The 27,590-nt window shown below is 52.6% G+C and overlaps 1 protein-coding gene across 1 annotated transcript in view; it reads left to right on the top strand.

Moving 5' to 3' along the window:
* The window catches only part of LOC144247624 (uncharacterized), a 1,666,419-nt gene that overhangs the window by 1,586,938 nt on the left and 51,891 nt on the right, over nucleotides 1-27,590 (top strand). The window contains exon 20 of the mRNA XM_077788932.1: nucleotides 26,528-27,189. Coding sequence (XP_077645058.1) covers nucleotides 26,528-27,189 — 662 coding nt within the window. The remainder of the gene's footprint in view (nucleotides 1-26,527; nucleotides 27,190-27,590) is intronic.

The raw sequence follows: 27,590 nt of genomic DNA, 5'->3' as shown, positions 1-27,590 counted from the left end.
TAGTCTAATTGTATTCCTTTTTTTTTAACCATTTTATTACTATTATACTTCTAATATTTTAAAAACCAAGTGATTGGCTTTTCTCACAAATTCATATCAGGAGACAGAGAACCAATTTATCATTTCAATGGCATCATTAGATTAAAAGCTGTCCTCGGAATAAGAACCAACCAGACAGCTCCAACTCCTGACCTTCCTGCCGACCAAGCCATGAAAGGAGGAACACAACATTTCACCAGGGGATGGGATCAGATTATCTGTGTGCAGAAAAAACAGGAGTTTGTGGAAAACTAAATGACTCAAACTTATATTGGCAAAGAGATGACAAGAGAAAACTGCTAAAAAAGCTAACAAAGGAAATAGGAGAGCAGTTTATGTACTGGTCCAAACATGGAAAGGATGGGAATGGGACACGCTTTCCTGGCTCCCCAGCACACCAGGGGTTAAACGAATGCTGCTTCTCCTCTTCTGTGCTGCAGCAACTCTCATCTTTTTACCATGCTCCACACCTTGGCAGTGCAGCTCATCCAGCAGCTGAGCCAGGGCATGCAGGTGGCAGCCAGGCCTCCTGATTCAAAAACGGCTACAAAAGGACAGGGAATGAGGGCACCGAGAATAATCCCAAAACCAAAGAGGACCCGGGAAGAACAAAACAGAGTCAAGGAGTGAATCTGCCTGGAGACAGGGCCGGGCACTTGTAGAGAAGGAAGTAACGGGAGAAACCATCAGTTCCAATAAATGTTCCAAATTGACCCAGACAGCTGCTCAAAGTCCCGCTACATTCCCGAACTTCGAGGAGAAGAACAAAGACTTAACAGAGCCATGAATATCGGCTGTTCTACAAAAGGAGGGTGCACATTAACGAGGACAGGCTCCAGGCACATCGGGAAGTCGGAACCTTCCAAGGAACTCAGCCGGTGGGCAAAGGCAGAGGGAGATGCGGCCGGGAAAATGAGGATAAAAAGGAGGCTGCGGACTACAAGCACGGCAGAGAGCGCACGGCAAATGCCCCACGGCCTCTGCCCCTGCTCGGCAATAAAGTCACTTTGACAGGACTCCTCGCTCTCCTCCGGGCACACAAACCTCCGGCGACGGGAATTTCCCCGCCCGCTCCCGGCCGCGGGGCAGCCCCTCTGTCCTACCCACAGCAGCCGGGCCGAGCCAGCGCTGCTCCGGCAGCGGCTCCTGCCCGGCCCCGGCGGGAAGGAGACCGCGGGCAGCCGCTCCCGCAGCGCCCTCAGCCCGGGGCCGGCACGGGCCGGACACGGCACCGGCGAGCCGCCGGAGCCCCCTGCCGCCCCCTCCGCCCGCAGCCAGCCCCGAGCCCCCGCAGAGCCCAGCGCGGCTCCCACCTGCGCCGGGGCCGCCTCCGAGCTCCGCCGCCGCCGCCTCACCGCGCTCCGGCCGCTGCCGCCGCTGCCGGGCCCGCGCAGCCGCTCGGCCAATGGCGGCGCTGCGCGGCCACGGCCGCCCTCAGCCCGCCGCCGGGGCCGCGCCGCGCCCCGCTCCCACCAATCAGCGCGCCGCAACCGCGACTGACGGCACCGGCGGCCAATGGCAGCGAGCTCGGGGCGGGCTCTGCGCACGGCCCCGCCTCGCCCCGCGCTCTCGGCGCCCCCGGGCTGCGTGAGGGGAAAGCCGGAGATGAGGAACAGCCCCGGCACGGGCCCGGGCCGAGCCGGGATTGGGCTGCCCACACAAACAAACTTCTCCGCGCCTCCCGCCACGGCTTTCCCGGCCCTGCGCCTCCCGTGCCTCCGCCTCTGCGGGAAGCCCAGGAGCCTCACTTCTCCTGCCCCTCGTTAGCGCATCAGTGCTTCGCTTTGATTTCCCCCGAAAAGGGAAACCTGCCCCAAGCCCTGTGGGTGGGTGGGGCAGGGGAGAGATTTCTGGCGGAAAACTCCAAAGACTCGGAGCAGGAGAAGGAGAAGTCAGTGCAGAGCCTTAAATGCAGCTTTCCCCACGCCTCCCTGCTCCCAGCTGCACCTCCTCCCCCGGCAGGGCAGGAGACAGGGAATGGGGCCATGCTCAGCTCATCCCCCGGGGCTTCTCCCTCTGCTCAGGGACAGGAGTCGTTCCCTGCTGCACCCTGCGCTCTCTCCCGGCCGAGACTTCTCCAGGAACTTCTCGGAGCGGAGTCCATCCCCTGGGCACAGCCCCCTCCGAGTGCTGCAGCGTGGGTCACTGTGCCACGGGCTCAGTCCTGCCAGGACAGGCTGCTCCAGCGGGGCCCCTCTGCCCGCGGGCTCACAGCCTCCTCTCAGGCATCGCCGAGCTCCAGCCCGGCTCCTCCAGGGGCTGCAGGGGATCTCTGCATCCCCATGGACCTGCAGGGGATCTCTGCATCCCCATGGACCTGCAGGGGATCTCTGCATCCCCATGGACCTGCAGGGGATCTTTGCATCCCCATGGACCTGCAGGGGATCTCTGCATCCCCATGGAACTGCAGGGAGATCTCTGCAGCCCCATTGTAATATATGTTATGGAATAATTTGTGCTTATGAAAAATATACATCAAGTCAGTTGTGCCTCTAGAAAAAGAATCTTCAAGTTTTAAATGAGCAGTGGCTGCAGCCGGGGCTGGAGAAACCACAGTTGGCAGAGAAAGAAAGACCTAATTTACAAATGAAAAAAGGTGTCTCAGTGCAGAGATGGGCCCTTTCCGGGGACAATCCAGGAGACACCCAACGTTTAACCCCTGGTCTGCCGGGGAGCCAGGAAACCGTGTCCCATTCCCATCCTTTCCATGCTTGGACCAATACAGAAACTGCTTTCCTATTTCCTTTATTATCTTTTTCAACACTTTCCCATTGTCATCTCTTTGCCAACATCAGTCTGAGTAATTTAGTTTTCCACAAACTGCTTTTTTCTCTGCTAACAGATAATCTGATCCCATCCCCTGGTGAAATGTTGTGTTCCTCATTTCAGTGGCTTGGTCGGCAGGAAGGTCAGGAGCTGGAGGTGTCTGGTTGGTTCTTATTCCGAGGACAGCTTGTAATCTAATGATGCCATTGAAATGATAAATTGTTTCTCTGTCTCCTGATAGGAATTTGTGAAAAATGCCAATCACTTGGTTTTTAGAATTTTAAAAGTTTAATAATAATAAAATGGTGAAATAAATAGGAATATAATTAGACTGATAAAAATTTATAGTTAGGACAATTACAAGACAATAAAATGGAAAGAATATCTGAGGTCCAGATGCTCTCAGGCACTTAAGCCAAGAGGAATGTACCTTGTGAATAAAGGAATCACCCCTAAAACAATACACTGTTGCATATTCATATATCCTTCATGGTTATGCATGAATTCTATTTGAAACAAAAAACTCTGTCTGTTTTATGTCAGCTGTTTTTTTTTAATTCCCACCGGGCCTTCGAGTCTGAGCAAGGCGTGACTAAATCAGCTTCTTCTAATAAGAAAACCATAAATTGCTCTTCTCTGGAGAATTTGCGTGTTCATTGAAGCGATTATCTCATTCCTTAAACCCCCCCTCCCCCCCCACACACACAGACATAGTTTCTTTTTTACTACTAAAGCTTCATTTTACCTACAAAGCTACATTTACCATACTGTTATATGTAGCAGATATAATTGGTGCAATTTCTAATATGATATATGTGATACTGAATATTTGTTAGATTTGTTAGAACACTGTAACACTCTACACGTTTGTATTAGGATTCCCCCCCCCACCCTCGCAGGTGAGACCGGGTGTATATTGGAAACTGATTTACAAGTAAGAAGGTGCGGCTCCCCAGGAGATGGGCCATGGCTGGGGAGATACAGGAACCCCCGGTGCAGATCCTTGCCTGAAGGACCCGAGATGGATATCATGGAAATCCTTGGGCAGACACAGGTGAATGCAGCGTTCCCTCCCGTAAATTTCATCAAGGGATTCAACAAACTCCAGACACTGAATTGTTCTCCCTCATCACCAAAGCAGAAAATCTTATTAACATGTGGGCTCTGAAGAGAAGACTGACTGCCAAAATCTTGGCCTCAGGCAGAATTTTCCCTATAAAAACCGCTTGTGCCAGGATGGAGGTGTGTGGGCTTAGAGAAAAACCTCTGCTGAGGCTGACCTCTTTGTTGCACACCCAGGGCCGACCCCGGGCTCGTCTCTGTTCTTTTCTTGTGGCTGGCCTAGATAGAATTTGATTGCGAAATAAATATTTTATTTTTTCATATTAATTTGGCTGGACAAATTTTCATTTATAACAGTTGTAACACATAAAAGGAAGAATCCCCATTTCTTCCACCATCCCATCCTCAATACACTACCCCACCAGTTAGTTTTTAACACTGTTTTCCCATTTTTGGATTGGTGTCTGGGTTGTTTTTTTCTAGGATGACCTCCCCGTTGTCATCTATTTTCAACAATCTGATATATTAAACTTTCCACAAACACCCCCTTCATTAGCCAATAAATAGTCTAAAGCCAGCCTATTCTGGTACACTGCAGTTTTTCCCCATTTTGCCTGCAGGTACTCAATTTGGGTGAGTCTGTGGCTGTTGACATGGGTGTGTGTAACAAAAAGGAACTTTGGTTTCTTTCCATGTAATACTTTCTGTAGCATTTGTGACACGATCTTGCTGCTATCTCAGAAGGGAAAAGACAACAAATGAGAGACAGAAACAGGAATGACAGAGGTCTGGCTTGGCTTATACCCCCACCTCCCCTGCCTGTGGGGTTGCTGCCCACAGCAGGTACGTGTGATCTTCTCGCTGGTGAGTACAGTGCTCAGTCCAGGCTTGCCCTCTGTTTCCCTTGTCACTCCTTTTTGCTGATTTTTCTATGCAAGTCCTTTTCAACACTCCTTTGGTGTGTTTTGGTGTTGCCCATTTTAGATGTGATAGTCCATTCCTCACGTTTCTTCACAAGTCCTCTGCCTCTGTTTCCCACTTTCTCTAACAACCTGAATACCACCTTCTTTCAACCACTCAAAAAGTCCTTTCTCTCACAATACCATTCAACACAATCCACCTGCCTCCAAGGAGATAAAGTAAAGCTCAAAATAAACAATCTACATTATATATACTTCCATTCATCTACATTTACTAACTTTTATTTTTCACTCACTCTCACATACAACAAGGTACCTTTTATTTTCAAACAGTCTACATTACATATCTACACCCTGAGTGCTCATGGAATGTTAATCCATCAACCCAGCAGGTTTAATCCTGGATGTCTCTCAACCCAGCAGAATTTTAGGTGTTACTGTTTTCCAACCCTAGATCCCTTTGGACATTTTTAACCTTCAGTCAAGCTGTGTTGTCCAGCCCCTGATCCCCTTGGGCATAACCTCAATCCGCAACCCTGAGTGCTCTTGGAATGCAAATCCCCCAAATCCTCCTCTGGAAGGAGCCCCCAGAAAACAAACCCCCACGGCTCCTCCCCACCCACCTGATTCGGGAAGAATTTTCTCTGAGAGAAGTGGAAAAGAACCAGTTTATTTAACAAACAAAACCCTTCCCAGCACTAAAAAAAATGAACAACACCAGATGACAACAAAACTCTTTCACCACTCTGAAGAGATGACAAATCCAGAAAGTCTCTCCTGGGGGTGGTCGCCTGGGTCTGGGTGCTGGGGATTGCTCTGGGCACTGGGGATGGCTGCTGCAGATCACAGAGCGCAGGCTCCCGGTGCTCCTCGGGGTTCCCAGGTCCCAGTCTGGAGCAGGTTCGATGGTATTCAGGAAAGGGAAAGGGAAAGAAACAGTCCAGGGAAAAAATTGGACTGCCTAGTTAAACTAACAGGAAAAAGCAAAGGCAAGAGCGGAAGCAAGAGCAAGCAAACAAAGCCAGCAAAAGCAAGCCAAGCCAGCCCGCACAAGCCTCTTGTGGAGAACAGACCATGGGGGGAGGTGAGCCAGCTGATAACAAGACAAAACAAACCTTCACTTTCAGAGTCAGTTCTGAGAACACAGAACAGAATATCAAACATGAACAGAACCCACGATTGGGGATACAAACGCCAGAACCTCACCCTGGGACACCTGGGTTCCCACATCAGCAGGAGACAGTTCCTGACAGTCGAAGGGTCAGCGGCAGGGTCCTCATCACACCCGTTCCTTAAATGTTATCTGGCCATGCAGACGGTTTTAGCTACTTCCACAAGTACTTTAAATCAACATTGGCTGTCTCACCACTATCTCTGAGTTATTACTGCCAGTTAGTTACAAAAATAAAATCATTAGTTGTTATTTCACAACTACAGCTACTTCTGCAAAAGTTAACATTCTAATGCACAACACATGGCATCCACATCAATATTTTGCAAAAGCCAAAACTATCATGTATGTTTTTCACACTGTGCACAAACTAAACTATCAGCCATGAATGATGTTCTGAGGATATGAGCTACTCAGGGGCCAGGGCATTGGCCACAAAAAGCTGACAAATTATACTACAGCAAAAGCAGTTAAAAGTGATTACAAACTGTACTGTATCAAAATCGTTGTGATTAAGAATAAGTTGCAGAAGTCAAGACATAAGAGCAAAAGCCACCAACTACATAGTTCTCTATAACAAACCCAGGGCAGGTGTTTCCCTTGCAGGGAGCCCTGGGGCCTTCCCCGGGCCCCTTCTGCCCTCTGGCAGAGCCGGTGGCATTTTCCAGCACACGCAGTTTGTAACCAAGAGTCGGGTGCAGCCCAGAAGGCTCCGAGCGCCTCCTCCCAGGCTGACTCTGCAGATCCGAGGCTGCTCTGGGCTCTGCCAGGGCTCTGCTGGGGCTCAGCTCTGGGCCAGGCTGGGCCCGCTCTCCCCTCACATTGCTCCGGGCAGCCGAGTCACAGAGGGAGGAGGAAGGGACACCTCAAGGGAGTTGAGGCTTAAGAGAGTTTTTATTAAAAAAACTGCCATACCAAACAGGCTGTCATAAGAGCCGTAACAAACAGGCTGTCCTAACTACCATAACCAACTAGCACTGCTAACTACCATCACTAACTAGTTGTCCTCACTAACTACTGTAAATAAAAGCTGTCCTCAAGTGCTTCATCTCCTCCGCTGCTCCCTCAGTTGCTTTGCTGCGGTGATCAGAGGGGTCAGGCTGGAGAGAGGCTTGGCTGATGATAAAAATGGGTGCTGCCCAAAAAATAAAAAAGAAAGAAATGAACTGTTACTTTCCAGAGCCAACTTCCTCACAGGCTCTGTTGCAACAGGACAAAGGGAAATGGTCTGAAACTCAGGAGAGGGAAGCAGGCTCAGGTTAGATCGCAGGCAGAATCTTTTTGCCAGGAGAGTGAGGAAACACTGACAGAAGGTGCCCAGGGATGTGGGAGGTGCCTCCTCCCTGGGAACATCCAAGCTCAGGCCAGGCAGGGCTCTGAGCACCAGACCTGCCTGAAGATGGCCCTGCTCCTTGTGGGGCACCAGGGGCAGATGCCCTCGAAAGGACCCTGCCAAGCCAAACCCGGCGAGGATTCTGCTTGCTTTGCGTGTGGAACGCAGCGAGGCTGGAGACTATCGGACGGGCCCCAGCAGAAAACCCCTCCCTGGCGCTGCTGCTTCCCCTCGGCCGCTCGGCATTCACCTGCAGCAGCTCCTGGGCAGACCAGCGCTGCTCCTCGTCCGGCTCCAGGCTGCACTCGAGGAAGTCCCGCAGCAGAGCCGACAGGCGCCGGGGCTCCTGCAGCTGCGGGGTCCCGTTGTGCCGGATCAGAGCGCGAGCCTGCAGGAAAAGCAACCTCAGCGCTCTGCCAGCTTCCTTCCCACCCACAGGTGCTCACAGCGACCCCGGGTTCTCAGCCCCAGCTCCAGGGGCACTTTCCTCCCTGGCAGAGATGCTGCTCACAGCTCATTGTCCTGTGCCAACCAAAACACCCAAACCCTGGTGCTGCCACAGCCATTGGAAAGAGCTGATGCACTTGCTTCACATTTTCAGGTCATCCTCACAGACAGAAGAGCTGAAACATCATAAATCCCAAAGCAAATTGTTGCTGGAGACTGCAGAATATTTGTTTGTGTTGAGGCTCGAGTGCTCTTGGAATTCCCTTCCCCAGGTGCAGAAACTTCCATCTGCTGCTCCCAGTGCAGGGTCACCCTGTGCTCACAGGGCTCTGCAGCCCCTGGAGAATTTGCCTCTTACCATGGCCCTCGTTTCCTTGAAGTAAGGAGGTTCTCCTTCCACCATCTCAATGGTCACAATGCCAAAGGACCAGATGTCCACCTTGGGGCCATAAGGAGAACTGGTCACAACTTCTGGGGCCATCCAGTGAGCAGTGCCCATCATGGAGCTGCGCCGGTCCTGCTCAGAGCTGAGCTGAGCACAGAGGCCAAAATCAGCTGAGGACAGAAACAAACACTGTCAAAGGCAGCTGGAATGAGGAAACCAAGCACCAAGACTCCCCACTCTCAGTCTGAGAATGGAGTAGTGAAGTCAGCTGGAAAAGTGCTGAGGGCTGTAGCCAAGGGAAGGTGGAACTGGACCCTTAAAGAAACCCTCAGCTTTTGTGAAGTGGCTTTTACTGATTCCCTTGAAGCTTTAGATTCCAACTCCTGCCCCTCTGGCAGGGCCATACCCAGAGCAAAGCCACCCCTGGCACCCTGCTGCTCTCCGGAGCTCTCTGCAGGGGCAGCCGCTTTCAGCTGGCAGCAGGGGCCGGGCAGTGCCCCCAGCAGCCCTTGTGGGGCTCTGGCCGGCACTGGGAAGCAGCCCCACAGCCGCACCCGGGAGCGCCGTGCCTGGCCAGGAACACCCACCCAGCTTGACAGAGCTGGCCATGCCCAGGAGGATGTTGGAGCTCTTCAGATCTCTGTGGATCACCCGGTTCGCATGGAGGAAATCCAGGCCCTGCAGGCACTGAGAGAGAACAAGAAACACCAGGACAAAAACCAATGGCCGGAATCTATCACACAAGAAAGGACAGGTCGGAATTCTGCCAGCAGCAGCTTTGCTGTGACAGGCCAGGAGTGCAGAGCAGACAGGCTCCAGGCAAACGGTTCAAGGCAAAGCTGAGAACAGCACATCAAATCCAGAACAGACAGAGAGTGCCACAACAGCAGGAAAGAGAGCAAGAACAGAGCAGAAGTGCAGCGATGCTGGCAGGCCGTTCACTGCAGAGGCTCTTTCTTCTCCAGCTCATAAAAACAACAGAGAAACAGAGCCCTGAGCATGGAGCCACTCCTGTTCTCACGCCTCTGTGGAAGGACCATCGTGTCCAAGCCGTGGCAGCCACAGGCAGGATCCCTCACCTCCCGACTGACAGCTGCCATCTCTCCTTCAGCCATGCGTGTCTGTCTGACAACGTCCTGCAAAGTTCCTCCATCCATGTATTCCATCACCAGCCAGAGATCTCCGTCAACAAGGAAGCTGGAAGAGGAAAGCAGTGGCATGGAGACGAATGTGCAGTGCTCAATTCCCCCATGGAAAAGCCTGGAGTGGAGTTTTGTTTCCAGGTCACTTGTTCATGAGGACAGAATCTGATGGAGAGACATTCCTGCCAGGCTGCAGAGTCCTTGGAATCTGCACAGTCTAAAGGAGGAGACACCTGTGAGAAAGGAGAGGCCTTAGATGGCAAGCAGGTGAAAAATGCAGTTTAGCAACAGCCCAGATCAGTGTGGAACCACAACACTGGCCCCCAGCTGGTTCAGCTTCTGAGCTCATCAGTTCCACCATTCCCTGCAGAAGAAGGCAACACAACTCCCAGGGTTATCCAGGGGAGGAGGCCGTGCAGCACTTGGGACAAAAGCAATCAGAAAACCTTTCAGAAAGTCCCTTCAGAAACAGGCAAGGCCAGTGCAAAATGGGCAAATGAGGCATTTCTGGAAACAAGGCCCTGGTTTTCCTGGCATCTGCAGCAATGGAAAAGGGCTGGGAAGAAGAAGCCAAGGGAAATAATTTCTGCTGTAATTTATCAGCACTTGTTGTAAGACACAGAAAACGGGGTCAGCTTGAAGGAAAAACCAAACCAAAGCAACCAAAGCACATGGAGGGAGCGAACTGCCAGGCTGTTGTTTTGGGAAGATACGGCTGGGTCAGGCATTTTCAAAACAGGCTACAGACTATGGGTGCCAGGAAAGGTTAAGGCAGGGCCCGTGCACGGGGTGAGGCCTGGAGCACTCACCTGTCCAAAGAGTTGACAATGTTGGGGTTCTTCTTGTCCTTCAGGAGCAGGAGCTCGTTCACAGCACGTTCCCCGTTCTGCCCTCTGAGACTCATTTTCTTTATGGCCACCTGAGGGGACATTGCAGACCTTTAACTGGAGGAGTCTGTGGCAGGAGGCCACAGCCAACACGGGGCGAGGCTTTTTGGAGCAACGGAGCCGGGCTGTGCCAAACTGCCCTGGGATGGGCACCAGAGCTCAGCAAGGGCCACTCCCACAGCCCATTGCTCTGCTCGCTGGGGCTGCTTACAGGACTCACGGCCAGAGACATTTGGCCTTGCAAGCTCTGCAGAAATGGCCCCTCAGCTGTCAGCCTCCAAGCTCTAACCACATTCTCTGCACCTACAGTCTTCTCAAATGGCCTCAACACTCTCATTATTATTCAAACACATTTTGCAAGCAGGAGGTAATTCTGGTTCTGTGAAAACAGAGCAAAACAGCCAGGAACCCTTTAGCAATTGCATGGGATTTGGTCATGATTTCAGATGCAGCTGCTCTGTTTGGGATTGCACAACAAAGCAAACACACACATCCATTGCTCAGGTGATCCCTGTCACAGGCTGTCACTGACCCCAGACCCAAACAACTGCAGGGTTTCGGAGAGAACTTTGCCCTGAACATCCATCTTCTCATTTCTATCCCTCTCTCTCTGTGGACAGCTGAAGTGGAACTAAAGTCCCAAATTGAGCCCAAGAAGGATCTCTCCCTAATTAGGCCTTGAGGTACCCTTTGGAGATGAAAGGCAGGATGGAAAAACTGCTAAATAGTGTTCCTGTCTGAGGCTGGGGTGAAGATAAATTGGGCCTCAGTCTCCAGCCCTGATCCATTCACACTTTTAGATATGAAGAGCAAGCCAGCGTGTCCTGCTCTGACAGACACCGCTGCCCTCCTTGCATCTCTTTGGGCACTCCAGAAGGACCAAGTGTGTCCCAGCTGTGCTCTGCAGGCTGACACTGCTCTGCCTTCAGAGGAGCAGCCTGTGCAGGAAAGCTCTGCTGGCCCCCAGAGCTGCAGCCACAGCTCCCAGCAGAGGGGAGAGCCCTGGAGAGCTGCCAGACGTGCTGGGCGTGTTGGCACTGACCTCTCCTCCGGTGGCCCTGTCGAGTCCTTTGGAAACGGTTCCAAAAGCCCTAGAGACAAAACAGCAGAGAAGAAAGAAGCAGCGCTTGAGGCCCTGGGAGTGAAAGCCAGCCCAGACAGGAGATCTCTGCTGCCTGCAGCGCTCACAAACACCTGTGTGCATCGACCCTTGCAACAACAGCACAGCAGCCACCAGCCCTCTGCCATGGCAGGTGTGCAAGAGAAAACTGAGACCCAACACAAAGGAATTGGGCTGGAGCAAATCCCAAATCTCCACGCTGAATTGCTTTAGTTCAAAACCTGAAGTAAGCAATGGGTGTCTAAAGAACTGGAAAAGAATGCATTTCATCCTTTTCCATTTCCTGCCTAAGACCTGCAGGATCCACAAGGGCCCTGCCATCAGGCAGGTGATGCATTTTCCCCCAGAGTGCACCAGCTCTGTGTCTGTTGCTGAATGTATGGGCTCTATGAGCTGTGCTAGAATAGAGCACTCATTAGTTCATCTCTGGTTCCTGTTTCTAAACCATTAGGTTGTTAATGCTGACCAGAGAACATTTTTTGAAGTAAAATATTTGAAAGAAATCTCCTTGAGAACTGTTTTCTGACAGTCACCAGATGGTGAGTGGCTCGTTCAAGCAATCCAGTTCCAGACACAGAAGATCACCCAGGTCCTGCTCCTTGCTGCAGGCAGGACACTGCCAGCCTCAGGGGCCTGTGACGGCTCCTTCTGACCACAGTTCTCAGTTCTGATCAGGACTGAGAGACAGCAGGATGGCACCCCAGTGTCTGAAGGTGTTTGGAGCTCTCCTGACTTCTCCCTTGATCCTGCACCAGCACAGCCCCTGGGCTGCTTGTGCAGAAGTAGCTGCCGTGCACTTACCCTTGGCCAATCTGCTCCACTTCCAGGTATTTCTCGGCAGGCTCCGCCACGGTCACGATGTTCCCTGAAAGAAACCATGTGGAAGAGGCTCCCTCCCAGAGCGAGACCCCGCCAGAGCAGAGCCAGAATGCAGCCCCACTCCCTGGGGCCATGAGCCCCTTGGTCTCAGCTGGGGAAGGACAATAAATGCCCCTGTGACATTCAGCTGCAGAGCAACGCTGGCTGCAGCTGATGCCGAGACACACACACAGCCCCTGCTCTGAACACAGGAACAGAGCAGACGTACTCAGCTGCACCAGGCACCACTCCCCTCTCCCCTCTGGCTGCAGGGCTGTGCTGCTGTCAGAACCTTCAGCCCAGGATCCCACAGGGGAGGGAGGTTCCGTGTCCTCTTCCCAAGCACAGGGAGGTTCTGGGTCCTCTTCCCAAAACGCTGCAGGTTCGCCGTCATCTTTCCAAGCCAGGGGATGTTCACTGTCCTCTTCCCATGCTGGGAGAAGTTCACCCTCCTCTTCCCAAGGCACAGGATGTCCTCTGTCCTCATCCCACAGCGGGAGATGTCCTCTGTCCTCATCCCACACTATGGGGGCTTGGCCATCCTCGTCCCGCACCAGGGGACATCCACCGCCCTCGTCCCACGCCGGGAGATGTCCACTGTCCTTGTCCCACGCCGCGGGAGCCTCGCCGCTGTATTCCCACAGCGCGGGATGTTCGCCCTCGTCTCCCAGAGCAGCGGGAAGTTCACTGTCATCTCCCGGCACCGAGGGAAGTTCACCAGCGTCCCCCAGAACAGCGGGGAGCTCACTGCTGTCTTCCTCCTCTTTGGCCTCCTCTTTGGGAGCAGAGGGAGCCAGAGGAGGGGCTGGTGCTGCTTTTGTGCCCTGTGGACAGATGGCAGCGTGAGGGACGGGAAGTTCTATCTCAGTGATCACCTTATTTATCCTCAGCTGCACATCCAGCTGCACGAAGCAGAAATTGGGATTGGGGCTCTTCAAACTAACAATGGGCTAAAGTCGACATTGCCACTTATTGTTGGGAAAACAATATTCCACCGTGGCTAAAGCCATCAAGCAATCCTCTGCCTGCAAAACCAGACCTGCAGCTCTTCAAAAGCTCTGCAGCAGAAAAGGAGAAATCTGCTGGGATCCCGCTGCTGCTGCTGCTGCTGCAAAGACTCTGACAGGAACTTTCCTTCAGCCTCCTAAGCTGGTACTCGGCTGCCACACGCCAAGCTCACAGCTTGCTGCACAATTCCAAACACCAAAGGTTCCTTTCCCACTCACCGGAGGAGGAGCTGCTCGGAATCCACACATGAGGTGCCCTGCAACGGGAGAGGGAACATGAACCAGATGCTGTCAGGAAAAAACTGCCTGTGGTGGGAAATGCCACGGAGCAGGGCAACCCCGAGAGAGCATTTTGCTTTCCCAGCGTCCCTCCAGGAGCCACAGTCCCTTCCCACAGCAAGAGAACAGCACAAAATGCTGGGCTGGGTCGGTTCTTGGCTGGGCAGGGAGTTCCCGGCTCTGCTGCCACAGACTCCCCGCTGGAGGGAACAGAACCCCCAGGGCTCATTGCAAATGCTGTGCACGCCCCGCTGGCTGCAGACACCCCCTTTTTCAGCTGCAGCTGCTGGCAGGAGCTCTCCCAAAGCAATGGAGCCTTCATGGCCATTTGGTTACAAAGTCAGCTCGGGTCCAGAGGAAGAACAGAAAGCACACAGCAAGCCCAAAGCCACAGCACCGAGGGAAAACCTCGACTTACGTGCCAAGTGGGTTAAAAAATACCCCGAATAAGCCACAGAGTACAGCGTGCAAACTGCAGCAGCCACGTGCTGGATCATTTTGGCTGCGCTGCACACGTCTGCAGACTGCAGCCCTGCAAGCACACAAGGACACCCGTCAGGGCTGGGCTGGTGCTGAGAATGCCTCGGGCAGGAGGATCCTCCGGCAAGGAGCAGTGCCCAGAGCCACTCGGGACACTGAGGCCTCCGTGTCCCACAGCCACGGGAGCACCTCGGGGACGTGGCAGTGCTCCTGTGACATCACAGCAGCAGCTCACGCAGAAACCGCCCGGAAGGTTCTCCTGGGTCACAAAGGAGCACAAAGAACCCTCCCAGGGCACAGCCTATTGCCCAAAGGCTCCAGGAGGAGCTCTGAAAATGCAGCAAACAGGGACACCCCATAGCCCAGCCTGAACACTGAGGAGGAACAAGGACGGGAGCACAGCAGAGGAAACAGGACCTTTAGTCACTGCTACTTCTGACTAAAGCCAGCAAGCTGTGTTCCCGCTGGCATCTTTGTTCTCGCTCTAAAAACAAGCAAGGTGCTCCACTCTAAATATACAGAAGGCAGGAACTGGGCAGGAGGTGGGATTAGGAAGGAGGAGGAGGAAGATGAGGATGAGGAGCAGGAAAGGAGGAGAAACAGGAGGTTCCAGTGCCCCCTGAGGCCGCAGCACCCTTGGCCCCGGGACCATCACCCCCAGCTCATCCTGCAGGTGAGAGTGGAAGGGGAGCTCGCCCCAAATCTATCGGGGGGTCTCTGGGAGGGTTTTTTATTGGGGTGTGTTTGGAGCTTGCAGATTGTGGAATTCAGCCCCAGATGTCGTCTGGGAGGCCCAAATAAACCCCGGGAGGTTTTTTTCTCTGTGTGTGTGTAGGTTTGGATCTTGCAGGACCCCAAAGCTGAGCCCCCTGGGGGATCTTTGGGAGTCCACGTGGCCATTGCCCATTGTCACCAGGGGGAGGACATTGGTCCTGGGGACCCCCGGGGGAGCAGAGGAGGGGAACCCCTGGGACCCCCAGAGTGGGGAGAGCAGAGAGGGGCGATCCTGGAGCTGGGGGACCCCCGGCTGGCTGGAAAGCGGGGGAGCCTGGAGAGGAGGAACGTCTGGGACCTCTGGGATCTCAGAGTAGAGCATCAGGGGAAAAGGGACCCCATGGAGCCCCAACAGCCCCTGGATCATCCCTAAGCAGGACACCTGAGAACGGGGAACCCCTGGAGCCATTGGACCCCCATCATCCCAAGGAAAGGAAACCTCTGGAACCCCAAAAGTGGAGAGATCAGAGATAGGGAACTCCTGGGAGAGTTGTTTTGGGCTGAACCTTGATACTGTGGAGATTTTCATGGACACAAGAGTCCTGCTGAGTTCTAGGGATGGACTTGGGCAGGAGGAGCCTCCAGTCCAAGGCAGTCTCACCTTGGTTTTCCCCAAACCAGGATTTTTCATTCCCAGGGTGTGGCTGGATGGCAGAGGAGGAAAAGCCCCGGAGATGCTGCAGGAGGAGGAGCTGCAAACCCAGCCCAGGGAGCCAAGTGATTGGCGTTTTTCACAATTATGGTAGCACAGGATGATTTCTAACACCTCTCTGCCGGGGCCTGAGGAGAGTCAGGGTGAGGAAGACGGGTCCTGCCCTATTCAGGCAGCCTCGCTCTGTTTCCCTGGGGTGTGACCACAGACACAGGTTATGATCCATGGGCAGAAGGAGACAATAAAACAAAGAAAAGGGAAAGGATTCCCTAAAACTGCGGTAATTAGCCCCTGAGACTAAAGTGTACACGAAGAACCAAGACCCAAGGACAAAGGACAGGTGAGTATTTGTTGGGATGGGGCGGATAAGGGGGGAATGAATGTGTGTGACAGAGGCTGCTGGGTACCCCAGACTTGCCAAGTGATTGCTGCAGCCTCTCACGCTGCTTTTCGTCTTTTCCGTGTGAAAAGCGGCCAGTAAAGAGACCAAGGGAGTGATAAAAAAGAGAGAATCCCCCCCGGGGAAACTGGGACTGGGTCTTAGGAAGAAGAGGAACCCCGTGGAGAGGAGAAGCCGAGGGTTTCCTGGCCACTGTTATAACCCATCCAAATTAAGTGCCTGCAGGAAAAAGGGGGAAAATTATTAGATTGCAAAGAACTTAAGAAAAAATAGTAATACATAAAACATAGAATATCCAAAAGGAGAGAGATGCATTTGTTTTACATTTAATCTTAAAAACATAGTCCAAAATCCAGTAAAAAACAATTAGTAAACAAAAAAAAAAAAAAGTAAAACCAACACAACAGTCTAACTCTGTATTAACCCCCAATTTTATACTAAATCATATTATAAAACTCCAAACAGTTATAAGGAAGATAACAAACAAAGATACTCAAACATTAGAATTAATATTAAGTCAGGAAATCCAAACAAAAACTGCAGTGTATTAAAATATGTTAGCTTTAAACTATTTATTATCTAAAAAAAAGAGTATACAAATTATTAAAAATAGATAGCAATAGGGAAGTCATCCTAGAAAAGAAAAAAAAAAACCAAAACCAAAAGATATATTAAAAAAATTATGACCCAGGTATCAGTCCAAAAATGAGAAAATAATGTTAAAAACTAAGAAGTGGGTTACTGTATTGAGAATTAAATAGTAGAAAAAATTAAAATTCTTCCTTTTATGTGTTACAAGTGTTTTAATGTTTCTTCTTTGTTTAATCCCATGTTTTATTAGATTACCAACGGAGTCCAAAGAATACAAGTAAATAAAAAATATTGTTCAAGCCAAATGATTTATAAAATATAAGAAGAAAGATTGTGAAAAATGCATATTTTATGACTGGCTTTTTGCAAATATTATAATGAATATTATATGTGTAATGTTAGAAAGTTATTCTGTATTCATTCTCTTAAGTAGTGTGTTAAATAAACTAGTGGTGTAAGTTTTAGGTTCCAAAATAATATTAAAATAGAGACTATGTATGTGGTGGGAGTTTGTTTTTTTTTTTTTAGAATGAGATACTCACTTTGAAGAACACCTAAATCTTTAAAAAAAAAAAAAAAAAGAATTTATAATTTTGTTATCAAAAGAAGCTAATTTCTTCAAGCTTTATTCAGAGTCGAAGATGCCTTAAGAATTAAAAGAAAGTTTACATACAACAGACAGAGATATTGTTTTAAATAGAATGTATGCATAACCATGGAAGATATATGAATATGCAGCCAGCTATTGTTTTTAAAGCTATTCCTTTGTCCACAAAGACTGCTTTTGGTAACTTAGTGTGCAAGAGCATCCAGACGTCCGTAATTCTTTGCTTTTTATTGTCTTATAATTATCTTAACTCTAAACTTTATTAATCTAATTGTATTATTATTTTTATAACAATTTTATTATTAGGAAAGATTTAAAATTTTAATTCACAACGGGGATGCCTGAGAGGAGGCTGTGAGCCCGCGGGCAGAGGGGCCCCGCTGGAGCAGCCTGTCCTGGCAGGACTGAGCCCGTGGCACAGTGACCCACGCTGCAGCACTCGGAGGGGGCTGTGCCCAGGGGATGGACTCCGCTCCGAGAAGTTCCTGGAGAAGTCTCGGCCGGGAGAGAGCGCAGGGTGCAGCAGGGAACGACTCCTGTCCCTGAGCAGAGGGAGAAGCCCCGGGGGATGAGCTGAGCATGGCCCCATTCCCTGTCTCCTGCCCTGCCGGGGGAGGAGGTGCAGCTGGGAGCAGGGAGGCGTGGGGAAAGCTGCATTTAAGGCTCTGCACTGACTTCTCCTTCTCCTGCTCCGAGTCTTTGGAGTTTTCTGCCAGAAATCTCTCCCCTGTCCCACCCACCCACAGGGCTTGGGGCAGGTTTCCCTTTTCGGGGGAAATCAAAGCGAAGCACTGATGCGCTAACGAGGGGCAGGAGAAGTGAGGCTCCTGGGCTTCCCGCAGAGGCGGAGGCACGGGAGGCGCAGGGCCGGGAAAGCCGTGGCGGGAGGCGCGGAGAAGTTTGTTTGTGTGGGCAGCTCAATCCCGGCTCGGCCCGGGCCCGTGCCGGGGCTGTTCCTCATCTCCGGCTTTCCCCTCACGCAGCCCGGGGGCGCCGAGAGCGCGGGGCGAGGCGGGGCCGTGCGCAGAGCCCGCCCCGAGCTCGCTGCCATTGGCCGCCGGTGCCGTCAGTCGCGGTCGCGGCGCGCTGATTGGTGGGAGCGGGGCGCGGCGCGGCCCCGGCGGCGGGCTGAGGGCGGCCGTGGCCGCGCAGCGCCGCCATTGGCCGAGCGGCTGTGCGGGCCCGGCAGCGGCGGCAGCGGCCGGAGCGCGGTGAGGCGGCGGCGGCGGAGCTCGGAGGCGGCCCCGGCGCAGGTGGGAGCCGCGCTGGGCTCTGCGGGGGCTCGGGGCCGGCTGCGGGCGGAGGGGGCGGCAGGGGGCTCCGGCGGCTCGCCGGTGCCGTGTCCGGCCCGTGCCGGCCCCGGGCTGAGGGCGCTGCGGGAGCGGCTGCCCGCGGTCTCCTTCCCGCCGGGGCCGGGCAGGAGCCGCTGCCGGAGCAGCGCTGGCTCGGCCCGGCTGCTGTGGGTAGGACAGAGGGGCTGCCCCGCGGCCGGGAGCGGGCGGGGAAATTCCCGTCGCCGGAGGTTCGTGTGCCCGGGGGAGAGCGAGGAGTCCTGTCAAAGTGACTTTATTGCCGAGCAGGGGCAGAGGCCGTGGGGCATTTGCCGTGCGCTCTCTGCCGTGCTTGTAGCCCGCAGCCTCCTTTTTATCCTCATTTTCCCGGCCGCATCTCCCTCTGCCTTTGCCCACCGGCTGAGTTCCTTGGAAGGTTCCGACTTCCCGATGCGCCTGGAGCCTGTCCTCGTTAATGTGCACCCTCCTTTTGTAGAACAGCCGATATTCATGGCTCTGTTAAGTCTTTGTTCTTCTCCTCGAAGTTCGGGAATGTAGCGGGACTTTGAGCAGCTGTCTGGGTCAACTTGTAACAATTAATTGAACTGATGGTTTCTCCCCTTCTCTACAAGTGCCTGGCCCTATCTCCAGGCAGATTCACTCCTTGACTCTGTTTTGTTCTTCCCGGGCCCTCTTTGGTTTTGGGATTATTCTCGGTGTCCTCATTCCCTGTCCTTTTGTAGCCGTTTGTGGATCAGGAGGCCTGGCTGCCACCTGCATGCCCTGGCTCAGCTGCTGGATGAGCTGCACTGCCAAGGTGTGGAGCATGGTAAAAAGATGAGAGTTGCTGCAGCACAGAAGAGGAGAAGCAGCATTCGTTTGACCCCTGGTCTGCTGGGGAGCCGGGGAGCCGTGTCCCATTCCCATCCTTTCCATGTTTGGACCAATACATAAACTGCTCTCCTATTTCCTTTGTTATCTTTTTTAGCAGTTTTCTCTTGTCATGTCTTTGCCAACAGCAGTTTGAGCCACTTTGTTTCCCCCAGACTCCTGTTTTTTCTGCTAACAGATAATCTGATCCGATCCCCTGGTGAAATGTTGTGTTTCTCATTTCAGTGGCTTGGTCGGCAGGAAGGTCAGGAGCTGGAGCTGTCTGGTTGGTTCTTATTCCGAGGACTGCTTGTAATTTAATGATGCCATTGAAATAATAAATGGGTTCTCTGTGTCCTGATATGAATTGATTCAGGTCCCAGGGGCTGGCCCATGGTGTTGTAGGATATGTTCTGGTGGCCCTTCAATTCTTTTGCCCATTTTTGGGTGTTCCCTCCATCCGGGGCTGCGTCAATTGACTGCTTTTTTCTAATTACATCATCAAATACTTGAATTCCAGCTGATTTCCCTGAACTTGTTATAGCAACAACCCCAGTGCTCTGATACACCCTGTACAGCACATACAGTGACAGAAGGTGTTGCAGTGGGCAGAGGGATGATCCCCCCCTTATTTTAGTGAAGTTTTCCCAACATTCTCCATTTGCTGTTTCCCTTTGCAGCTTCAGCCATTTCTGTTGCAGAGTCAGAGATCCTCAGCACGGGCTCTGCCTTCAGCTGTGCAGATTCCATCTGTGCAAGCAGGCAGAGCTTGGGGTGAGGGGCAGAGGGAATCAGCCAATTCCTGCCCCAGGCAAGAAGAGCCAGGTACATTGTCTCCACTTTGCCCCAGCAGTGTTAATTTGCATTTCTGAAGTTCCTTCTGGGTGCCTGGAATGCAGCTTCTCTTCCAGAGGAGCTTCAGCAGCCTCACGTGTGCCCCCCCCCACAACCTGCCGCTTTATTTTTTTTTCCTTCAAATAATCCGTTTAGTATTTGTGACTTAAAGGGTCACCTTTAAATCTCTTCTAGTTTTGCAAAATGCTGCCTAAAGGTGAACGTTGAAAAACCCAGACCAAAATTTTGGTATCTCTTACAGAAACATACACAAAAAAATTCCAAGGCAATTCAGTTCTTTTCTACTTCTCCTTGGAGTAAAAATTCTTTCTCACATCCCTGACCCAAACATAACTGGCAATATTGAAGTGGGATTATTACAAAAAAAATACTCTAATTCTCTAAACTTTGCATTGGAACTGCAGGAAAAAGAAAAACTCCACCAATATGTTTAGTGTTAGAGTCAAGGCATTCCTTGATTCTGGCCAGGATGTGCAACAGAAATCATTCCATCCCCACACAGCCCGGGTGTGCAAAGAAAATTGTTCCATGACACGTGGGTTTTAGATTTTTCCCAAACTTGATACAGTCTAAATGCATTGGTTTAATGTTTTGTAGTTTCGAGTTGTGCAGTTTTTAGTATTTGGTTTCCTGTTGGACCCGGATTTCTTTGCTTCTGCTGTTAATGAGGTGGGAAGTGCTGGATTTCCTTCTCAGCCTTTTGCAGACCAGGTGTCTGCAGCCCTGCCGGGGGCAGTGTCTGGGGTAGGTGTTGGTTGCTGTTTGCTGCTGGGGTTGATGTTTTGCTGCTGGTCGTTATCTTTGTGGGTGTCTTTCGGGCCATTCCCAGTGTGTTGAGGTGTTAAACTCATCTCCACTGAGTGGTGTAACATCCCTTAACAAAACCTTTAACATTTCTTTCCCAAGGCCAAGGCAAAGCAAGCCTGAGTAGAGAAATCAAAGGTTAACAATGTTCAAGTCTATGAGCTGGTCTATTTTCCATGGATGCACTGGCAGGCAGGGCAGTGTGTGAGTGTGAGTGAGAGGCAGAGTGGAATTGTCCCGGTGTGTCCCCAGCAGCTGTGGCAGTGCAGGCCCAGAGAGCACTGAAGCTGCAGCAGTGGCAGCAAGGGCTGGCCCCGGTGGCTGGAGCTGCCCAAGGAGGGTGGCCAGGCCGAGGATTTCAGCAGAGGATGTGTGGGCAGGCCCAGGGCCTTGCCCCGCTGTGGAGCCCTGGCTGCTGCTGCGCTGCCTTCAGTGCAGGCTCAGGGGGGCCTCCCATCCTCCTGCTGCAGGCGGGAAGTGCAAATCTCCGGGGCTGCAGAGACCTGGAGCCCAGGCTGAGGGGTCCCCCCGTGTTCAGCTGTGCTGGCGGCTGTTTCTGGCCTCGGGGCCCCTTGGCATGGGCCACGCCACTTGGCCACCAGTGGTGCTGCTTTGCACTCCTTAGGCAGAGCCCATGTCCTGCTTGGATGTTGGCAGCAGCAAAGTGCCAAGGCAGGCTCTGTGCCAGCCCAGCTTCCTGGGGGAGAGATTGCACCAGAGACAGGATTCTGGCCACAGACTGCTTTAAATGTGCATCCCTTATCTCCACCCTGCACTAGGTGGAGAATTCCCAGCGTAAGGAATTCCTGATATCAATTGCAAGGGGAAATAATCGAATATCTGCCCTGGGTCTGGCTCTTCTTCTTGCCCAAGCCAATGGCAAAAGCCGTACCCATAGCATCTTGGTTTCTATCCCCAGCTTCCAAAGGTGTTTCTTTCTTTCCCCATTCATTTTTTGTACCCAGCCTGAGCTCTGGGGTTGCCAGGGGTATGGAGGTCCCATTGTATTCCTAAAGCTGCCATAAGCCCCTGGAGGATCTTTCCTGTCAAATGAGTTCTGCTCTCTGAGTCTGTTGCTTCCACAATCCCTTTTATTGGAATTATGTCTTTTAGAAATACCCTAATAAGTGATCCAGTGGTTGCTGAGCAATCAGAATTGCTTTTGCCCCCCTGTTAGGTGAGATGGTGTCACCAGAAGATATTGAAGCCTTCCTGCTCAGGGCATTTCAGTGCCAGGCTCTTAGAAGCACACACAGCTGTGCTGGTTGAGCTGACCGTGGGGGGGTAACCTGCACTTTGTCTGATTCCCTTTCCTCAATAACAGTGTGTCTTGGAACTCTTTTCCCTTCTGCTGCCCTTGAAGAGCCATCCACAAAGACATTTTCTGCCTCAGGCCAGGGAATGTCTCCTGAGTCTCCCCCAGGCTGGGTCTGGAGCTGTGTCACTTGAATGCAGTGCTGGGTTTCTTCCCAGCCCCTCTGTGGGCTGTTCAAACAGGAGGCTGGGTTAAACCCTTCCCCTGTCCTCAGTTCTGAATCCTCCTGTGCCACTGAACAAGTTTCACACTGTAATAACCGAGCACTGCTCATCCATTGCGAGGCTCTTTTGGTTATCAAAGCTTGAACTTGATGGCAGACTGGAACAGTTGGAGATCTGTTGTCATCAGGTTTTGGGCCTCGGTTCCCGTTGAAGCTGTGGCTGCACAATTCTGCAGACAATGAGGCCACTCTGGCCACTGGGTGAAATATTTTGGCCCAAGGATTCCTTTGGCATGGCCCTGTTTAACATTCACCTACAATTCCAATTTCTTTTCTGAGTCTGGAAGAGCCCCAGCTGAGGAATCAATATTTATAGTTGTTCATTTTCTCAAGTTTTTCTCACTTTCTCCTTTCCATACCACAGCATGAAAGCTGTCTGGGGTTAAAAAGTCCTACAATGCTCTGGCTGGAACATAGAATCCTCAATCCAGGTTGTGTATTTGTGTTTTAATTCTCAGAATTGTTGCAGCTCGTTTTGGTCTTTTCCTTATTTTAGTTTACTTCTTTACATCTGAAATTGCCTAGACTCTCTCTGGGTCAATCCTTCAGTCAAATTATGTCCCATATATTTAACCTTTTTCTTCACCATTTGTAATTTTTTTTCAAATACTCAAAATACGACTTTTAGCCAGAAAATTCAGCCATTTCAGAGGGGCTTTGTCTACCACTTGTTCTTGTCCTCCTCATTGGAGCCATCTGATTCCTTGAGTGCAGGATAGGAGTGCTGTAGGGAGACATCCCTGGCTCCAAGAGCCCTGCCTTTAGCAGGGACTCCATACCAGGCTGTGAGCCCTTCCTTCCCTCCCCTGGAACAGGGTGTTGCTTTTAGACACCACTTGTCCTGGTTGCTTGCAAGAGGCTCCACATCAAATTTTCCATCTTTCCATGGGGCTGCCCAAACCTCTGGGTTCCCTTCAGCACAGGCCTTGCCAGACATTTGACACAAAGGTACAGCAGCAATAGTCTCTGTATCACCTTTTACAATATTACAATGCCACCATCAAATTCCTTCCTAGTTAATAACAATCAGAGTAGGAAGAAAAAGAAATTAGTTTATTTCAAACCGATTCTCTTCAGCTCCTAATAGTGATTGAACAAATGACACCAGCTCAACTTTCCCATTTATTCCCTTAATAATTAAACATTCCTTTACAATTTTCCCCCCCTTAGGTGTAAGATTCAGAGTGGATGGAGAGGCCCCTGTGTCCATCAGGAGAGGCCTCCTCTGGATGCAGACCCAGCCTGAATGTTCTCCAGGGCTCCAGTGTGGTGGGTCCCCGGTGGGATGGGAGCTCAGAGAGCCCTGACAATCCATGTCCATGCAGGGGTGGACTTGCTCCTGCTGAGGGTGCTGCTGTCTGTGCTTGCAGTGTCCTTGTGGGCTGCAGCTGGAGCCCTGACTCCTTCCCAGGGGCTTGTAGGAACTCTGCCATGGCCTTTGCCTTCAGCTTGGCCTTTTGCTCATCCCTTCTTGCCTTCAGCTGCTGTGCCTTTGTGCCCAAGTGCTGCAGGGCTTCTTGTGCCACTCCTGCAGCCCCGGTCACTGCCTGTGGGTGCTCATCCTCTGAGAGCTGCTGAGCTTTCTGCAAAACCTTTCCTTTCTGCAGGGACCCAAAGCAAATCCTGAACAGCAAATCCTGATCCTTCCATGTGCACTCTGCATTTCCCAGCTGTTCCTTTGTTTTCCCCGTTGTGCTCAGGGTCCCTGCCCAGCCCGTGTGGCAGAGCCGGTGCCTGTCCTGCCGCAGTGTCCAAAGGCGGCCCCCCCGGCGGGCAGGGCCGGCAGCTCCCCGGGGCCGGGCAGCGGCCGGGGCGTCCCGCAGCCTCCTGGGGGCCGGGGGCCACTGCCGGCCCTGCCCGGGGCTGGTGGGGTCAGGCAGCGCCCGGCGCTGAGCCCCGGCTGCCCCACAGCCCCGGCCCGGCCCCGCAGCTCCCCACAGGCCCCAGCCCGTGCTCCCGGTGCCGCACCTCTGCGCCCGGTGCTGCCGCTGCCAGCGCAGAGAAACCCCTGCCATCCTGACCTCCTGCTTTTCCTGTCTGGGCAACTGGGACTTCAAAATAGTAGCTGGCAAATTGTGAGGTTAAGACTCTGTGGAAAAACATCCCAATCCAGAGTATTTTTCTGTTCCTCCTCTTTGCCATCATCCTTTTTCTTACCACATAGATTCCTCCTGCTGCTTCTTGCCTGAACTATATTTTTGCACGCTCCCCTTCACCTGATTCCTTCCCAGCACACCAGCACCATCCATCCCCTGTTGTCCAAATGCCTTCTCCACTTCCTCTGCATTCTCCCAAGGGACCCTTCAGAGATATTTTGGGATCATCATCCCTTTGGCCAGGACCCCTTCCTGGCTTTCCCTTTTCTCCCCTCCATGGGTGCCCTGCCATGTTCACTCCCCGAGGATCCCAGGGCACTCACTGATGAGATTTTCAGTGCTCTCTACCTTCTGACTCTTCACAGACCCCCTGATGTGTCACTCGTCTGTCTCCTGGTCACTCCCGGGTCCCCAATCAATCCCCGGTGCCGCTGCCAGCCAAGGGAGCCGATCACCCAAAGTGGGTGAGGCACCTTCAGCTGCACTCCCTGCCTGCCACCCCGGCTGGTGGAAGGAATTCCGAATGGGCCCCAGGTTGTGCAGAAAAACTGACATCAGCAGAGAATTCTGTCCACAGAGCAGAGAGACGAATCTTATAAAATAATTTATTTCCTGAAAATGGGAAAGAGTAGGGGACAGTCCTCATGGGATCTCTCCAATTGTTTGAGGACACAGCTTCCTTTTCATCCTAATTCTCCTGGCCACATCTCCCTGTGCTTTCCCCATTGGCTGAAGTACTTGGGAGGTACAGACTTCCCAATCCACCTATTACATACCCACCTTTATATACTCCATGCTTTCATATAGCAAACGATATTCATGGCTCTGTTAAGTCTTGTTCTTCTGGAAGTTCATGAATAGAGCAGAACCTTGGCTGAGCAGCAGTCTGTGTCATCAATTAGTAAAATTTTCTGAAACCGATGTCTTCTCCTGTCACTTCCTAACATAAAAGTTCTTTGGCCCTATCTCCGAGCAGATTCAGAGCATCTGTTTGTAAAGACACTTTCCTGTTGTTCCTTTCATGGGTTCCCCGTTTGTGGGACATCCCCCCTGGAGCAGGGTGTCCCCTCTGTGCTGCAGCCCCAGGGCTCGGGCAGAGCTCAGCCAATCAGAGCCCGCGGCGCTGATGACTCACCAGTTGCCAGGCAGACTCGCAGCTCCCCGCGTTCCCCACCTGGACCCACCTGCGCCCCCCCTCGGCCCCATGGCCCCGCGAGGGGAATTTGGGGAGGTGGGAGTGGGGCAGCGCCAAGGCCGGGCCCCCCCGCGCTGTCCTGGCGGGAGCGGCTGCAGTGGGGACCGAGTGCGGGCGGGAGCGGCCGAGAGCCCAGCGCTGCCCCAGCCCGACCTGCCCCAGCTCCATCCCTGCCCCTGCGCTGGGATGCTGTGGGTGTGGGGGGAAGAGGGAGCCGGCAGTGGGTGCTGGGCCTGGGGGCAGGAGGAGAAGGGAAGGAGAAGCAGGCTTGAGGAACAGAATGGTCAAACGATGGATGTGGCAGGAGAAGATGGCATTGTGGAGGAGAAGGAAGCATTGCAGGAGGAAGAGGAGTGTGAGGAAGAACAGAGACACAGGAGGAGGAGGAGGAGGAGGAGCAGAAAGAGGAAGCAGCAGAAGGTTCCACCCCTCCCTGTGTCTGCAGCCTCCCCCCAGCCCCAGGAGTGCTGCTCCCCCCACATGCAGCAGGTGACTGTGGAGGGGGATCCACAATTTTCACGGGGTGAATCTTGTTGTTTCTGAGCTTTCTTGGGCTAAATGTTGGTGCTTTGGTTTTATGTGGCAGCTGAATCTTCCTGTTTTGGAGGAGGTTTTTGCTGACTTGTGATGTTTGGGGAGTTTTTGATCTGTGTCTTGAAGTTTGTGGGATTTTTGGGCTGAATCTTGGTGTTTTGGAGGTTCTTACAGACACAAGATTCCCAATGACTTCCTGGGATGAACTTGGGCAAGGAGGAACCTCCAGTCCAAGGTGCTCTTCTCTTGTTTTTTCCCCAAACCAGGAGTTTTCATTTCCAGGCCGTGGCTGGATGGAGGAGGAGGAAAAGCCCCGGAGATGCTGCAGGAGGAGGAGCTGCAAACCCAGCCCAGGGAGCTGCGGGGAGGAAAGAGCCCCCTGAGCCAGGAAGGCGGGCGGAGATCCAGGCGGAGCTCGGAGCTGGTGCAGAAGCCTCATGGCAGGGAGAAGCCCCACAAGTGCTTGGAATGTGGGAAGGGTTTCAGCTGGAGCTACCACCTGATCGAGCACCAGAGGATCCACACTGGGGAGAGGCCCTACGAGTGTGGGGAGTGTGGGAAGAGGTTTCGGACCAGATCCCATCTCCTCAGTCATGAGCGGATTCACACAGAGGAGAGGCCCTACCGCTGCCCCGACTGCGGGAAGGGCTTCAAGGACAACTCCAACCTCACCATGCACCGGCGCATCCACACCGGGGAGAGGCCCTATGAGTGTGGGAAGTGTGGGAAGGGTTTCAAAAACATGTCTGGCCTGATGGTGCACCAGGTGCTCCACACTGGGGAACGGCCCTATGAGTGCTTGGAATGTGGGAAGAGCTTTGGGCGGAGCTCACACCTGAGAAGACACCAGGGCATCCACACTGGGGAGAGGCCCTACGAGTGTCCCCAGTGTGGGAAGAGGTTTCATACCAGCTCCAATCTCCTCCTCCATGAGCGGAGTCACACAGAGGAGAGGCCCTACCGCTGCCCCGACTGCGGGAAGGGCTTCAAGCACAACTCCAACCTCACCGTGCACCAGCGCATCCACACCGGGGAGAGGCCCTACGAGTGTGGGAAGTGTGGGAAGAGCTTCTCCAGGAGCTCTCACTTGACCCAGCACCAACGGAGGCACCACTAAGGGAAGCCCTGTGAGTGCCCCGAGTGAGGGAAGAGCTTGGAGTGAGGGAAGAGAGTGAGGGAAGAGCTTGGTGTGCTGCTGCAGCTCCATCCCCCATGGGAGGATCCGGGATGGATGATCCCCAGTGACCCCCGTTGGGCAGAGCCCTGGTGCCCCCATATGGGGAATAAAACAGAGAGTAAAGCAATGGAGCTGATAAAGGGGCCCGATATCTGAGGCCTGACTGAGCAGAAACTGTGGGAGACACAGACACAGTTTCAGTCTCCCTGGGCAAGAAGACTGACCAAGCAACATGGTGTGAGACTTTGTGATAAGATAAATGCTCCCAGGTTACTGGATGTCACCAAGAATGTGTAACCAATGGGAAATTGTTACCAAAAACAGAGCCCT

Source organism: Lonchura striata, chromosome 29 (genome assembly GCF_046129695.1).
Source record: "Lonchura striata isolate bLonStr1 chromosome 29, bLonStr1.mat, whole genome shotgun sequence".
NCBI classification, from domain to species: Eukaryota; Metazoa; Chordata; class Aves; order Passeriformes; family Estrildidae; genus Lonchura; species Lonchura striata.
The sequence above is the reverse complement of the archived record's forward strand: the minus strand, read 5'-3'. Positions and strand labels throughout refer to the sequence as shown.